General features: G+C 39.7%; 2 protein-coding genes across 2 annotated transcripts in view; both read right to left on the bottom strand.

The window, feature by feature from the left end:
- Positions 1–15,712, bottom strand: part of LOC138957334 (cell death abnormality protein 1-like) — a gene marked incomplete at its 5' end in the record, with an annotated part of 60,449 nt that extends 44,737 nt beyond the window's left edge. Inside the window, 4 exons of the mRNA XM_070328459.1 lie at positions 1,818–1,973; positions 11,138–11,296; positions 12,553–12,687; positions 15,530–15,712. Of these exons, the coding sequence (XP_070184560.1) occupies positions 1,818–1,973; positions 11,138–11,296; positions 12,553–12,687; positions 15,530–15,712 (633 nt within the window). The remainder of the gene's footprint in view (positions 1–1,817; positions 1,974–11,137; positions 11,297–12,552; positions 12,688–15,529) is intronic.
- Positions 3,410–5,061, bottom strand: LOC138957335 (uncharacterized). The gene has a single exon (XM_070328460.1). It carries the CDS (start codon positions 5,010–5,012, stop codon positions 3,585–3,587), a length of 1,428 nt encoding a protein of 475 aa, XP_070184561.1. The 5' UTR covers positions 5,013–5,061; the 3' UTR covers positions 3,410–3,584.
- Positions 15,713–15,780: the final 68 nt, after the last annotated feature.

Below are 15,780 nucleotides of genomic sequence, written 5' to 3'. Positions count from 1 at the left end.
ATTTTTGAAATCTCAAAACTTGTTGTGCTACAATTACAGTAGTTCGGTATTGAGTAGGTCTAAACAGTGTTCGCAGCGTCAAGTTTACAGATTGCTATGTTTGCTCTCAGAAGACACAACACAGATTTCTCGGGAATCTACATGCCGCCATCTCCCCAAGCGAAAAGTTGGACAAATCACAAGAAGAAAATAACAAAGTAACACAAACAGTTGCTGATGCTAGTTTTGAGCAAGCTGATGACGAGGTGATAAGGATCTGAGTGTTGTGCGATGACAATAATTATGCTATCTGTCACTACAAATACACCACCGTTAACTTACGTTCAACTTCAAGCGCGATTTTCTTACAATCACGTTTTTCGGAGCATGCGTTGCGGTTACATGAATATTTTCAAAACTATTCAACCGATTGTCATAACATTTGGCACGATGTTTGTTCATGTATTGTTTTACATAAGAATTCTGAAGACATTTGTCATTTTTGTGCATTTGTCCAAAAGCTGGAGGAACAAAACGTAGAGGAGTCATTTTTTGAAACTTCAGCCAAATGTGATGACAATCGGGGGAATAGTTTTGATCACATGTGTCTAACGCTACTCCGACCATTAACGTTGGCGCCACAACACTAGGTCCTACAAATCAGATGTTATGAAATTGTTTTTGCAGATATCATAACGAAATTTGCACCCTATATTCCTTATTAATTCCGGTATGTACCGTGCACATTTTGTGTAAATCGGTTTGTATTCTAGTGTGTAGCGCCCAAGTAAAGTTACTTCCAAAATCGACCTGGCAAAAACTGAAGGTACCAATTAAAGAATCGACAAATATTCAGAATAAGCTTATTAACTATTACATACGTGGAGAAAGTCGAATCAATTACATTATATCCATAAAAGATTGTTGTGTTTTGATATCTTGCGTATTTCTTGTGTTATGTCATTCCTACTGATGCAGTTGTTGACCGCACGAGAGATCAAAATGGGGAGGTCATTTCGTTAATTTTGAGGGGTTCCATGACAAAAAGCGCTGTATTTCAGGCAGACCCAAAGGATTGCTTCAAAACTTTCTGAATCTCATGCCTCTATACAAGACGTACTTCGGGTACAATTTTAAATAATTACAGATATTTGTTGAGATACATCTCAAAAATCCACGACTTCGCATGCATACATACCAATGATTGTTGCAAGTGTTGCTAAAGTTGCACTTGAGTATGACCACTAGCGGAAATTTGCTAGTCATGTAAACACATAACAAAAACGCAATAACCTCCCCTTTTCGACCGCTCATGCGATCGACACCTGTATCAGTAGGAATGACATAACACAAGAAAGACGCAAGACAGCGAAATACAACAACCTGATCTGCATAGATAAATGATTCGGCTTTCGCCTCGTATGTCAAAGTAAGTTGGGCTTGTTCTGAATTTTCGTGGATTTTTTAATTGGTACCTTCCTTTTTTGTCAGGTCGATTTAGGGGTACCCTTATGAAGGGGGCGGTCACGTGACCCCTGTTCAATGAATTTTTGATGAGAAAGGTGTGCCAGATAGCCAAGTGGAGGACCTTTAATGACATTGAAAATGTGAATAAATTGACACGGGAATGAAGGCTTTAATTTGGGTACGAAAATGGGTGGGTGCAATAATATTTTAGTTTTATGATTTGTTTTTTATCGACATGGCACGGTTATTTACAGTTTGACATACTTTCAGTAGTGAATAAATAGTAGCGTACACGACTTGTTTAAAACAAGCCTCTCTTGCCGTTTGCAGAATTATGTACAGCTAACTATGTCGTTAACTTCGCATCTTACCGCAGTCCCCACCAGTGACCCCATAGTAGCCATCTTTGCAGGCACACGCTAAGTTGCTGCACTCCAGATTCGTGGTTGCTGGCGGTCCACATGAAGTGGCGTCTGCTGCGTTGGCGGTGGTGCATACCCTGCCCACTTTCTGTTGTGCAATGGCAGCTGAAAGCGATCGCAACAACAAAAGTAACGAATATTTGTCAGATTGTATAAAACGTCGTCTCCGCTAATTTGCTTTCTTATATCTGTCTTTATCCTACATACGTGAGAGAGACACCCATGAGATAATAATCGTTCAAATCACACGTGTGTATATCAAGTAAATGAGGTCATGTCAAGCAAGTCTGACAGGGACCTGTTTTTCCACTGCTTATGATGCCAAAGTCACCGAGACAAACGTCATAGAAACACAAATTGCGCTCGCTAATTACCCTCGATGAATCTTTAGAACTAACACGTCACGCCACACTTTCAGGGTGACGTTTCTTTGCTTTGACGTAATAGATTGCACGAGGCTTTAGAAGAGATCGAGGTTCCAAAACAAGCGTCTTCAATTTAGCTGCCTCGAATGCAGGACATTTTCAGTAAAATGCACGTAAGTACAGTATGTAGGATAAACAGAATACTACATGGCTTGCTGTGTCGTACCAGATTTACACTCGTTGCTTTTTCAAATAGTGAACAGCTCGCTTTCGCTCGCAGTTCAATATTTAAAAAAACAACTCGTGTAAATCTGGTACGACACAGCAAGCCATGTAGGGAGGGAGGGGTAGGGTGGGACAAAAAACTCCTTTTTTGGAATATCTCATTCAATACTAAAGACAAAAACACAAAATTGGTGTCATTAGAAACTTTATCGAATTTGCCACAAAACAAAGAAAACAAAAAATAGATTTATTTAACCGACTCAGGAGAATTCGCAGTTAAAAACGCAAAAAAATGTGGGGCAGGGTGGAACATGACGGGGCAGGATGGGACATTGCTTGGGGCAGGGTGAAACATGACGGGGCAGGGTGGGACATATGAATTTGTGTGTGAAATTAAGAACCTTGCACCAGCTAAAACAACCCTTTTTGGCTTTCACTAGAAAAAACAAAACATTCTCGCAGCACTTAGCGCAAAAGATTACACACATTAATTACAAAACGTGTACTTGAATGGTTGAAAATAGTAATCGAACCCGGCTAAAGATTGAATAACGTGCACAGAAATGGTGAACGTGTGTTCACAATGATGAAAAACATAACTGAACGCAAAGATGACTAGAAAATCGCATCAACATTGCCATGTCATAAAAACAAAATCTACATAGGAAAATAAAAGAATAGCACAACAGGATATCATTTCGTAATTATTTTGAGTATTTCTCAAAACAGATTGCATGACTAGATGAATCTTTCAAGGGAAGTCATATCAGGCTTCACTTGCAAAAGTCACATGTGAACACTGCCAAAGTTCCAATTTCTGCGCATTCTTCGTGGCACCACATCAGGCAACTCCCGCACTGGATCCACACATCACAGGGGCGAGACGTGCAGAATGGCTCTGTGCAGATGATACATGTGTACGTCTTTCCATCTTTCACGCTGCCCTGCAAACATGCCCCCAAAAGTGGGGAAATCAATCATAGGGTCTTCACAATGTGCTTGGTATCCAAACCTTCCAAAAGACAAAAGACCCCTACCACAGTAGCAATCAAAATCAGAAAGCAGGTTACAGAGTGGCGGTAAAAGGATGAAATCTGAGATTTAAAAGCTCAATAATAAGAATAATCTAAGCACTTCTCATTTCATATGCTTCATTTGCGGCCTGATGTAGAGCGTACCTCTCGTGGATCTTCCTGGCATTCTGCCATTTAAAGCATTTTGTAGCTTTTGGGTATGGCCTGATAACTTCAGGTGAGCAGATCAGAACAGGGTCAGGGGAACGAGATGCGCTTGGATCAGGTGGACAGTCAGCAGCGCTTTGATCAGGTGGACCGTCAACAGCAGCATTTTGGGCGGCTTGTGTTGAAGTTTCAATGGGAGTGGTTGATTGTTGACAGGGTTTGTCGCTGATGTAGCTTTGGTAGAAGTCGGCTTCTGAAAAGACTTCGGTATCCAGTGGGCAGATGCCCGTGGACTTGAAACCACTGGTGATGTTCTGAATTGTGAAGGCACGGTTATATGCAGTGCCAAGGATTCCTGCGACGTCGTGGATCGTCTGACGTTTTCCAGGGTTGTTGTACATCCATGAGGTGATCGCTGCGTTGTACTGCCTCTTCAGCGGGCTAAAGACGGTCTTGTCCAACGGTTGGAGCCTGTGACTACAATGGGGAGGGAGACTCAACAGCACAATGCCGTTGTCTCTGCAGTAGTCAACTGCTTCCACTGAGATGTGGGATACATGATTGTCTAGAATGACAAGGACTTTGTTCTCCACCGTGCATCGAATATGTTTCTGAATATGGTGGAGGCACTGCACGATCTCCTGCGTCATCCACCCGCTTGGGTTACAAAAGCCTTGGGTGCCTGGTGGTGCACCGAAGAGCATATGGTTCTTGTAGTTCTTTCTTGGGAACACGAGGCAGGGTGGCAGGCAGTTCCCGATGCCGTTGATGATGCCCAGCATCGTAACTGTCTCTCCACGCTTATGCGAGACCAGTTGTGCGACCTGCTTGACACCAGCCTCAGCAACCACCTTCTGAGGCCTCTGGGAGGTGGTTAGTGCCGTTTCATCTACATTGTAGATTCTTTCAGGCGTTAGGGTGTGTTCTTGGTACAGCCGCCTCAATTTTTCAAAGAAGGTACCAACATTGTGCTTATTGAATGCAGTTGCTCTTGCAATGCTGGTCGCCTCAGGGGTTCTGATGCTGAGCTGACGATGGCGACTCTTGAATGCTGTCATCCAGTCTTTTCCGGCTTGTTTGTTTTTCTCCCAGTTGTCTGGAACACGATTCCCATTTCGAATGGCTAGGGTGTAAGCTAATGACTTTACAGTCGCAGTGTCTAGAGGAAATCCAATGCGTGATGCGGTCAGTAAGTACTGAACTAACTCAACTTCCTCTTCAATGGTGAAAATCAGCCTTGACTGGGACATCTCACTATATGAGGCCAGCTTCTTTCCTTCGCCATCTTTCCTCACTGCTCGCCATAAAGAGGATCTTTTAATTCCAAATTCTTCAGCGACTTGTCGGAAAGACTGGCCTTTTCTGACAGCCATCACTGCTTTGTGGAGTTGCTGGACATTCTCAGTAGATCTTTCTGTCCGGTCTGTTTTTCTTTTGTATATTCTCACCATCTGAAAGTGGAAAGAAAATAAAAGGAAAAATTTAATTACTTATTTGTTTACTTATTTATCTATTGATTTATTTATGTGTTCAAATTTCACATCCTTTGCAAATAGTGATTTTAGACGAACAAGAACAATACCGAAAAAGACAAAAGAAAAACAATAACCATAAAAGTTTCAACTGAAAAAAATATTGATAAAATTAGTGATATGCATGTAAAACAAACAATAGATTATTCATTGTTTATAGACTGGGAGAAATGTACGGAGAGGGGCAGGGTGAAACACCCCAGGGGTAGGGTGGGACACCCAAGGGGCAGGGTGGAACACTGAAGGGGCAGGCTTGGACTGTCCCACCCTGCCCCGTCCCACCCTGCCCCTCAGTGGATCAGTGCAATTAAATCTAAAAATGTCAAGAAAACACAGAGTATTGACAGTAGCATCCGGCAGCATAATATGCCTGAATAATTTCTCTCTGCAGGTGTCAAGTTTCATTCTTGTCAAGTCAAAACAAAGGATACAAAGCTTGCGCCTATTAGAGAGCTAAAAATTTACTTACGGTTGGAATCTGGATAATATTTTCTGCCTCATCAAAACCAAACACGACTGTCTGCAGGACTTTGGCGGCAGAGACTGGTCTGGGTAATCACAGCTTGGCGGGAAAACAAAAGTCCCGGATAAAGCATCGCATCATCACTAAAATTACCCTGTTCCACCCTGCCCCATGTCCCACCCTACCCCTCCCTCAACTAGTATTCTCTATTTACGTTAATTAATTATCCTATTGGAACGTCGGATTCACCAAACAACACTACCACTAGTCAGCGTTACTGCAAAATAAGACGATGACAAGACTTTACAATTCCATGCCCGCGTCACATATGACATCACGAGTATATTTTGTCATTCTATTGAATGTGTTATTTTTTTGCTGGGGGCAGGAAAGAGTGCGGGGGGGGGGGGGGTGTTGGGGCGCTGGCGTGGACGGGAATCAGAGAGCAGGGCAACGTTGGACACAGGAGTATGGATATCCATGATACTGAAAACAAAGCAAGGACAAGGTCCGTCGATTAAACGAATAAATCCTCTATTTTGTCCAGCTATCTTGCCTGGTAATGATACTTTGGTACGCTGAACAATGAATCCCTTTGGATGTAAAAAAAAAAAAGAAAAAAAAAAGCGCGATTTGATACCTTTCTTATTTGGTAATGAGACCGAAACACCGCATTTAGTCAATTAACATTAACATTTAAAGGGAAGTCAGGTAACACATTTGACAAAGTATCAACACAGGTATTCGTGTCATTTGATTTCTTTCTTAAACGCCTGTGCAACATTGCAGAAAGCATTCTTTTAATGAAGATACGTCTTTGCATACATAGTCAAACAATTACAAAAAAACTGAAAAAAAACGGCAGCCAGAGAAAAAAATCCTGCAATTGCATTATCCTTTTCTGAAACAGATTGTACACAAATTTAGATGCGTGAGAAAGGTTTAACGTATGTTATTCCCCCCCTCTGCTTCTTTCTCTCTGTAAGCTTGTAGGGCTAGTTATTTTTCGGTAACTTACCCAACAACCAAAATCACTTACCCAACAACGGGCCTGAATCCTCGATAGCTCATGGGTAGAGACTGTACACATTGTGGAGCTACTTTTTGCGACTCAAAAGTTCAGAACACTCTAATGTACAAAATATACATTTCTGGAGCAAACAATACAACCATGCCGCATTTAAACCAGCAACTACAGGCTTGAACACATGAATCTCAATATAAAATCCATGAGTTTGGTTGTTTTCTGAATTCAGATCTGCCGTGCACAATCGTTTATCGCCAGCAAGATTCCAAGGAAAAGTAACTCTCATAGTTTGTCTAGCGACACGAGTAGTTCCCCTTCCAGATTTCGGCTGCATCGACAAGACTGCAATCCGACGGTCAGTTTTCAACAATATTTCATTTCATAAACAGATCACACGCAATCAATTGCAAACATTTAATCAACTTAAAGAATATGCAGCGGTTTCATATACTATTTTGCCCCAGAAAACTGAACTTCATACAGTTTTTAACGTTGGAACACGGGTGTAAAACTTCGTCTGCTAGTCACATTCGAGGAAAGAACATTTTCTGAGCGATACCAAAACATGAACAGAACACACACTATCTGCCTTTACCGCCGCAGCAGAATGACAACATAATTGTGTACTTGATTTTACAACCGCGCATTAATCGATCGCCTGCGCAGGTAGACTGGTTGGGTGAATATGATTCGATCAAACTTTCGCACAAAAACTCCTCTTTTATTTGAATAACTGAAGAAAGGAGGAATAAAGAGGTTACATACCTCGTCTCAGTGATTATCAAAAATAATGGTCTCAGTTCGCGGTCATGAAAAAGCTCGCTGAAGCTCGCATTTTTCATGATCCGCTAACTTCGACCATTATTTTTGATAATCACTGAGACTCGGCATGTAACCTCTACATCTCTGCCAAGGCCGTTCTTAACTGTAAAAACCTTTGTACGAGGATGAAAGTCGTTTGTTCATTTCAATGTTTGTAATCCTCTCAGGCACCAGGATACTTGTTCTGCATAACTCTCACTTACTCTATTACACATGCCGTATGCATTTAGAGTGCTTACTTCCCTTTGTTTACCAGATGTAGGGGAAGGGCCCCTAATATGGACCACTTTTTGTTTATTGCTGATAACTAGCTTGTTTTCGTGCAAAGAAGTTTCATTTTGTGTTTGGTAGTCCTTCTTTCTTAGGTTAACCGTTAGGCCTAATAAGAGTAAAATAGCTTTGATACACATTCAGCAAAAATTAAATACAGAAAAAATCACAAAGGGTCCATATTAGGAGCCTGGGCGCCTAATATGGACCAGTGAAGCGGCCTTCACGAATCACTGTAAAAAGCCCCCTATATTTCAAAATAACATGATACAACTTAGTGTACAAGTCAGCCTAATTAAAATATGCTCTAGATTTATCTGTTTCGGGTTGATGAGAGCATTATTTGAAGCACACCAGGAAACTAAAGAAGCTTATCAAAAACAGAGTGAAAATAAGTGAAATTATCAACTTCCACGAAAAGAAGAATTTTCGTTGCATTTTTTTTAAATCTCGAGGGCTAGTTATAGGTTATTACCAGCAAGCTTCTTAATGAATTAATTAAAATAGCCTTTAGCTTTGATTTTCTTCGATTTGTTGAAGGTGGTCCATATTAGGGGACTCGCACATACTTTGAGATTTTGCTATTAATTTTTGTTTGCAGTAGAAACTCGGGGTCAACACTGCTAAAATGTAACAATTACGGTTTTAGCTGTCATATATAGCCATTTCTGTTTGATAAAAGCTTTGGCTGTAGACAGAAACGAGTCCGTTTTAGGCGGCAAATTTAGAGTGAACGCTGCCAAAAGTGAAAAAAGAGAAAAAGCCTAACAGTTTTGAGATTTGTGTTTCTGCAACTGTTTTGACATGTGCAAGTTATCCAAAGAGGGTGAATACAGCGAATAAAACTTTTTTGAGCGCTAGTTGGTGGTGGTCCACATTAGGAGCCGGTCCATATTAGGAGCCCTTCCCCTACGAGTCTTTGGTCCGCGAACCCAGTTCAGACTGACCCGCGATATCAAAAAAGTTCGGCGAACCTAAGTTTGTTCTTAATTGGACGAACTAGGTTCGGGGAGTTCGGCGAATGTCCCCGAACAAAGGATCGCTTAAGATATCTTGGAAACCTTCGCCGATCAGGGCGAACCTTTGGCTCTTCTGTCAGAGGAGGAAGAACAATGGAGACTAGTTACAACACCTCTTGATCTAAATGCAGAGGATGCGGAGTTTGTCGAATAGATATTTTCCAAATCGTTTGTGTGTGTTCATGCCACTCATTGACAGGTCATGGAGACATTCAAATTCTGATAGGTTGAGTGCAAGTAGTAGATATCGATCACGAAAGTTTTCAACCAAAGCGCTATTATGACCTAATTGCCGAATATGTTATATGTTCTTAAAATGTCAACGCTGTTTGCAGTGCATAAGTCCCCCCCCCCCATACACACACACAAACGCGCGCCTCGTTTGCACATCACTATTACAAATACCATAGGTAAGAGTTGGGGAATCTTGAGTTTGGCGAAACATCAGAACCAGTTCGTCGAAATCAAGCTCAATTAAGCAAGAACCTAGTTCGCGGGTCAGTCGCCCAGTTAAGACCAGTTAAGACCAAAGAGCGGTCGAAAAAACTCATTTTGACATGGGTTATTCTCCAGAGCTGTGTACTAAAGGAAACCATGTTACGCAGTTGACATTTCTTCACTTAACTGAGACATTTTACCCATTCTCATTTCTTCTTCTTCTTCTGCGTTCGATGTACCCATACACATTAATTTCAATAATAAATACTTGTTCCATATTTATCCTTGGACTACAGAGAAAGAATTTGAAATACTTGCACATTTTGTTTGTCTACGTTCAGTAAAATGTAATTACAAGGGTTTCAAAGTAGAACAACTTTGTAACATGGAAACCAAAATTTGTGACATGGATTTCAATACTTAAAATTGAAGAAAAAAAAAGAAAAAAAGATATACTTTGGTTTTGTTGCATGTCTGTATCATTTTGCAACTGGACTATTAGTAAAACAAGTAAAGAGAATACATTCTAGTTGCCATTTAATATACGTTGTAATCATTTAAAGGACTGAAAATGCATGTCACAACATGATACACAACTCTGGAGAATAACCCACATGCATTTTTTAGTCCATTAAATGATGATAACGGGTTTTTTTAATGGCCACGAGAATGTATTCTTGTTATTTTTGTCAGTAATGCTCCAGTTCGATAATGATTCAGACATGCAACAAAAAACATGGTATATTTTTTGTCCTTTAAACAAAAACAATTGTTAGTGTTCAAATCCGTGTCACAAGCCTTTAGTTTCCATGTTACGAAGTTGACGTGGAATTTAATGAACGTAGACAAACAAAATGTGCGGTTATTTATAATTTGTTTATCTGCAGGCCAAGGGTATATATATGGAACCACTATTCATTAATAACATTAATTTGTATGGTTCTTCTTCTTCTTCTTCTGCGTTCGATATTTATGGCCGTCATATGTTCAGGTCGGTGACTGCCATGAAGTGCGCAGTCTTCTGCAGTTCGGCGGCGGGTCTCCAGAGCTTTGTGCCCAATTTGTATGGTTAAAATGTCTCAGTTTAGTAAAGAAATGTCAACTTCGTAACATGGTTTCCAATGGCATATATAGCTCTTGAGAATAGCCAACAATCCCGCAGTGGGGCACTGCGGTTATGAAATTAAAGGCCCCTCCTGTTTTTGGAACCGCAGGAGCTTTCTAGTTTGCTGTTAGGTAGATTTTTGGTTCCTCTTTCCTGTCATGCTCTCTTTTTCTTCATGAATTCTTTTCTTTTTTCTGCCTTCTTGCTCATTCACCTGTATTTTTTCCAAAAATCTCTTCTCTTGCCGCTTGTCTCGCGATTCATGTATAGTTTAATCTGTTAGTGTTCTGATGTAAGTCCAGCAGTAGATAGGTTAAGCCTATTTTAACATACTGGAAACTGGTAATCTTCCAGTAGGTATTAATTTAGTTTTACTAAAGCCTGCTGGGACACAAGTAATGGGTTAGTGCATTTGTAAACAGGAATCGCTTGACAAGTGGCCCCCTTCATCCCCCCTTCCTCGTCCTGATATGGCTCTGCGTAGTCGGCTGGACGTTAAGAAACAAATAAACAAACAAACAAACAAACAAACAAACAAATAGCCAACAAACGTGACTGAGCTTTACTTTTGACGGTGCAGCTATCAGACATTTTGTCTTCGCGTTTAAACTTTTGTATAATCTGTTCGGGTGGCTGATTTTACAAGAATATGTAGCCTTTAAAAAAAAAGAAAGATATTTCAGTAGCTATATCAAGACTTCGTTTTCTTTTTCAGAAATGAGCTTGAAGGAACTGTCCTGGCAGCTACTCATGAAGTTCTGGCGTTATTAGTGCACGACCAACTTAAAACGGTTTCGGAAAGTTTAAAATTAATGTTCTTACCACAAGTCCCTCCAACAGGCCCGGCGTAACCCGCATTACAGGTGCACGTCTTGATGCCTGAAGATGGACAGCTCAGGAAGGTTGAGGTAGGGTCCCCACACTCTCCGGAAGGGCGATCCGTTGTGCAGACTTGGCCAACCTTATCATAGGCATTAGCCTCTGTAATACGATGGTGTCAATATCAGCACTTTTTAATTGACGATTGCTTATAAGCTTGCAAGGCTGGTTTTCTTGACTGATCAGATGCATGGACTGATTGACTGTATGTATCACGATGGACGGATTTATTGATTGGCCGATTGACTTGCTGATACAAAACACAGGTATAGATGCGATGTGCTTGAAAGGGAAAATCAATCGTTTTCTGAAAGAAATGTTATGTTTGACATATGTTTCATATGTGCAGTAGTGTGCAGAAAGAAAGCAGTTTTAAGACTAGAGTTTAGATAAACTGCAATTATTGGTTGATCTTGAATTAGTATTTGTATTGCGTCAGTACAAATCAAACATGATTATTTTTCATTCTGCTTGTGTGTGTGTGTGTGTGTGTGTGTGTGTGTGTGTGTGTGTGTGTGTGTGTGTGTGTGTAATTGTGTGTGTGCTTGTGCGTGCGTGCGCGCGCCCGTGTGTGTGTGTGTGTGTGTGTGTGTGTGTGTGTGTGTGTGTGTGTGTGTGTGTGTGTGTGTTCATGTCACTCATGGTCGGGTCATGGTAACAGTTATACACAATACGAATAGGATAATACATAGCAGATATTGACCACGAAATGTTCAACGACTGTCGATCAGCACCGACACATTCCAGAGTTACGTTTTATACTTCATTTTCAATGTCATTTCTTTCGTCAGCAGCTTTAGTGGCGCAGTCAGTGGGATAATAGACAATGTTCGGAAAAAAAACACTTTTTTGCTACGGAATAAATTGTCTTTTGTTATTTGATCGTCTGACAAAAATGTAGACGGAGAAACGTGGTCAGACATATCTCACGAATTAAAGTTCTAGAGGTCAACGTAAAGGTTGTTTGTGATTTTGTGTATTTGTCGGATGTTGTCGTGATGTTTCCTATGCACCCAAGCATAAAGAAATACACTTTAGTAAAGAACCTACAATAACCCAAAGTTCTGTAAGAGGCGAAACTTCAATATTAGCAATTTGCCAACACGTTATACATTTATTTTAGTAATGTGCTTGCTTGCTCGCATATACGCACGCACAGAGAAGGTTGGGAGGAAAAGTTAATACTTTAGAGAAAAAAAGGTAATACGCATTGACGTAGACAAATCTATGTAGTGAAAATAGCCGCATGCATCTAATAGTTATCTGAAACAATTATAATTATACTTCTCGTGGCTATGTAAATGAATGAAACACTCTTTAAGACAAGGAGCAAGAGAACCTGCAGAGACAATACTTACCACATGTACCGTCAGATAGTTTTGGTTTGTTTCCGGCAGTACAACCGCAGAAGGTGTTTGCACACACCAAGTTGGAAGCTGCTGTGCATGTATCCCCGGTAAGGCAGGTTCCGCCATACTTGTCTTCAGCAACGGCTAACACAAAGAAATAGGCAGAGCACTTATGTAACGGGATGAGATTCTCTCTGTTTGTCTTTCTGTCTGTCTGCCTGTCTGTCTGTCTGTCTGTCCGTCCGTCTGTCTATCCGTCTGTCTGTCTGTCTGTCTCAATTAGACGCCGGAACAGATTGACATGTTTTGGTAATCACTTACACACACGGGCGATGATGATAATAAATACCCCTTTTTCCCTCAGATTGGAAATTGTGCTTGTAACCTTGTTGATGAAACTAGTGTTTGTGGAATGAGTTCACTGAGTACTCAGTAGACAAGGTATTTGTTTACAAACAGATCATGGTGTAGCCTGAGAGATGTTGAACCTGAGACGTCGACCGTGACCGAGAGGAAATTGTCCTGAGGTGTGTGGGATAATCTTGGTTTTGATTTCGATAAGATAACTGCAAACAAAGTTGTTTGCTTGATGTTTGTTAACATGTTTGCAGTAATGCTATTGACATTCTTAGTCATGTTTTCTCATTTTAATTACACTCACATTTACAATATTGTGTCAGTTTTCTATTTTTGACATTTTGTGTGTGTAATCCACGCGGTTACCTTATTTTAATTAGCTGTTCACGGAGTCAATGTTTACTTGTTGATTTGCCATGATTCCTTGATCTATGGTGAATATTTTTTGGTTAGAATAATTGTATTCTCTTTTTAGGGAGAAACTTGTTTTTGCTAATGTGTGTAGTACTTTACATGCTTGAATGTATCATTGTAGTTCGTAGTACTTATTATTCTGTTATAATCTTTACAGGTTGGTTTTTGGTCCGTTTGCGAGGTTAGTCCTTGATCGTGATGAATAAACCAGAGTTCAACATAACCACTGCATCCGTTTGGATGTTGCGCGAATCCTCCCACACTTAGAAAAATCAGACAATCTGAATTAAGGAAGCAAAGCTACCCAGTTTGGGGTATCACTATTGTGTTGACTACACTAAGTTTATAACAGTCACGAATACTAAAATAAGCATACATGTTGGAAATAAAGCAAATAATGTATTCAAACTCTTTAAATTGTTTAAGATACAAACTTTAAATAATAAACATTCAATCTGTGAAAAAAATACCGGTGACGGTTCTAAAAAACAAACCCATTCCACTTTTAAACTCATATAGACCTAAAACGAACTCTGAGTGGTTGTATATATTTTATGGTGAATGCAGATGCCTGCAATACATGGAGTTTTCATTTGAGATCAAGGGAAATGTTTTCAATTATTTATATCATTGGTCTTCATATATAACGAGCGAATATTATTTTTGTAATAAATGAAATATGTCACACAAAAATATGTACACAAAAATATGTCACACAAAAATATGTCACACAAAAATATGTATCAGTTTTCAAATAGCCATGATAAAACTTCAGATATTGATGTCACTCTTTTGAATCTACAATTTGAAGCTTTATTTCTAACGATTTTGAAAAATATTTTGTCAAAATTAGTTATGAGTATATCAACCCTTACCTGAAACTAAAAAACTTTAAAACTACTGCTCACTGAGTGAAACTTCAAAATGCACATGCGAATATGGGCTTTTTCTTGCAAAAAATAACTTTGTCTCAAAAACGGATTGAACAAAGAAGTTGTTGACCTCCCAATTTGATAGCTTTGCCTTTAAAAAAAATCATGATAAAATAGAGAATAAACTAATGCATCTCGTGTAGTTGCAGATCATAGACGAGTAAATAATCAATCTGCTTACGCATTAAAACCAATATGTGTTGTTAGAGTTGTTTCAAACAAGTGTGTATCACGCAAATGAAATCTTGGGTTGAACAAAGAACGAACAACAAAAAAACACATAACTGTTCGTAGTGCCGAAGCAGGACATGTTCAAAGAACGTCAAGTCACATGAAACGATAACAAAACATTAAGTCTTACTGAAAGATCAATACTAATCAGTCATAAACCAGACAACACTGTTAACTGAAGTGTTTCATTTTTGAACACACTTTTTGTAACCAGATATGTGAACACTGTGTGGAATACTATAATTATGATTCTGCTAGCAAAATAAGCACACATTGTAAACACTTTTTCTTGTTTACCATGTGTGCTACATTTGCAAGTACAATTATATAGTATTCGACACAGTGTTCACATCTTCTTGCAAAAAGTGTCTTCAAAGGTGGAACACTTTAATTTACAGTGTAGAAATTGGTTTTCCAATAATTGCTCTTCAGACACACACACACACACACACACACACACACACACACACACACACACACACACACACACACACACACAAACGCACACACACACACACACACACACACACACACACACACACACACACACACACACACACACACTGACACGCACACACACGCACGCACGCACATTATCACCCTCGTCTCGTTTTCCATTTGATCTGAATACATTTAATTTGTGAAAACATGTCTAAATGTAAAAAATAAAATAAAAAAAAGGAATAAAATATGAAGTGCGGCTTTTTTCTTCCGTTTTTTTTAAAGCCGTGAAGAGGATTACTGTTTTGCTGAAGCGTGCGTGTCTTTAGCGTTGAAGAACACAACCTGTTCGAATATTTACACTGTAAGTTTGTGTCCAGGGTTAAATGATAAAGATTGGTCCTCTGTGTTGTGAACCTGAAGGACTTTCATTTTCCCTAGATTGCACAATCAAAGATTTTGTGTTAATTTTTATAACTCAACAGTTATTATCATAAAGTAGATATTTTAAGAGTATCGTAAACATGACTATTAAAACTCCGATCATTCAATCGCTCTAGAGACGTTTTGACGAGGTTCATTCAAATAATGCTTCAAATTTGCATACTTACTGCATTTAACACCAGAGGCAGTGTAGGCCGTAGATGTACACGTACACTTGTTGCTGGTGCCATCACACTCAGCTCCCGTTACGCACAAGTACTTGTGGCCGTCGCCACCGCAAGCCTTGTCCTGTTGGATGACTTGAGATAAAGCAAAAAGGCCAGAATGGAGATTAGAGCCGTTACTTATAACTGTGTCACAAGTGTACTCCTGCTCATAAGTATGAAACAATACTAGATGTTTGACATCTTGCTCAAAT

The sequence above is a fragment of the Littorina saxatilis genome, unplaced genomic scaffold, assembly GCF_037325665.1.
Source record: "Littorina saxatilis isolate snail1 unplaced genomic scaffold, US_GU_Lsax_2.0 scaffold_842, whole genome shotgun sequence".
NCBI classification, from domain to species: domain Eukaryota; kingdom Metazoa; phylum Mollusca; class Gastropoda; order Littorinimorpha; family Littorinidae; genus Littorina; species Littorina saxatilis.
The sequence above is the reverse complement of the archived record's forward strand: the minus strand, read 5'-3'. Positions and strand labels throughout refer to the sequence as shown.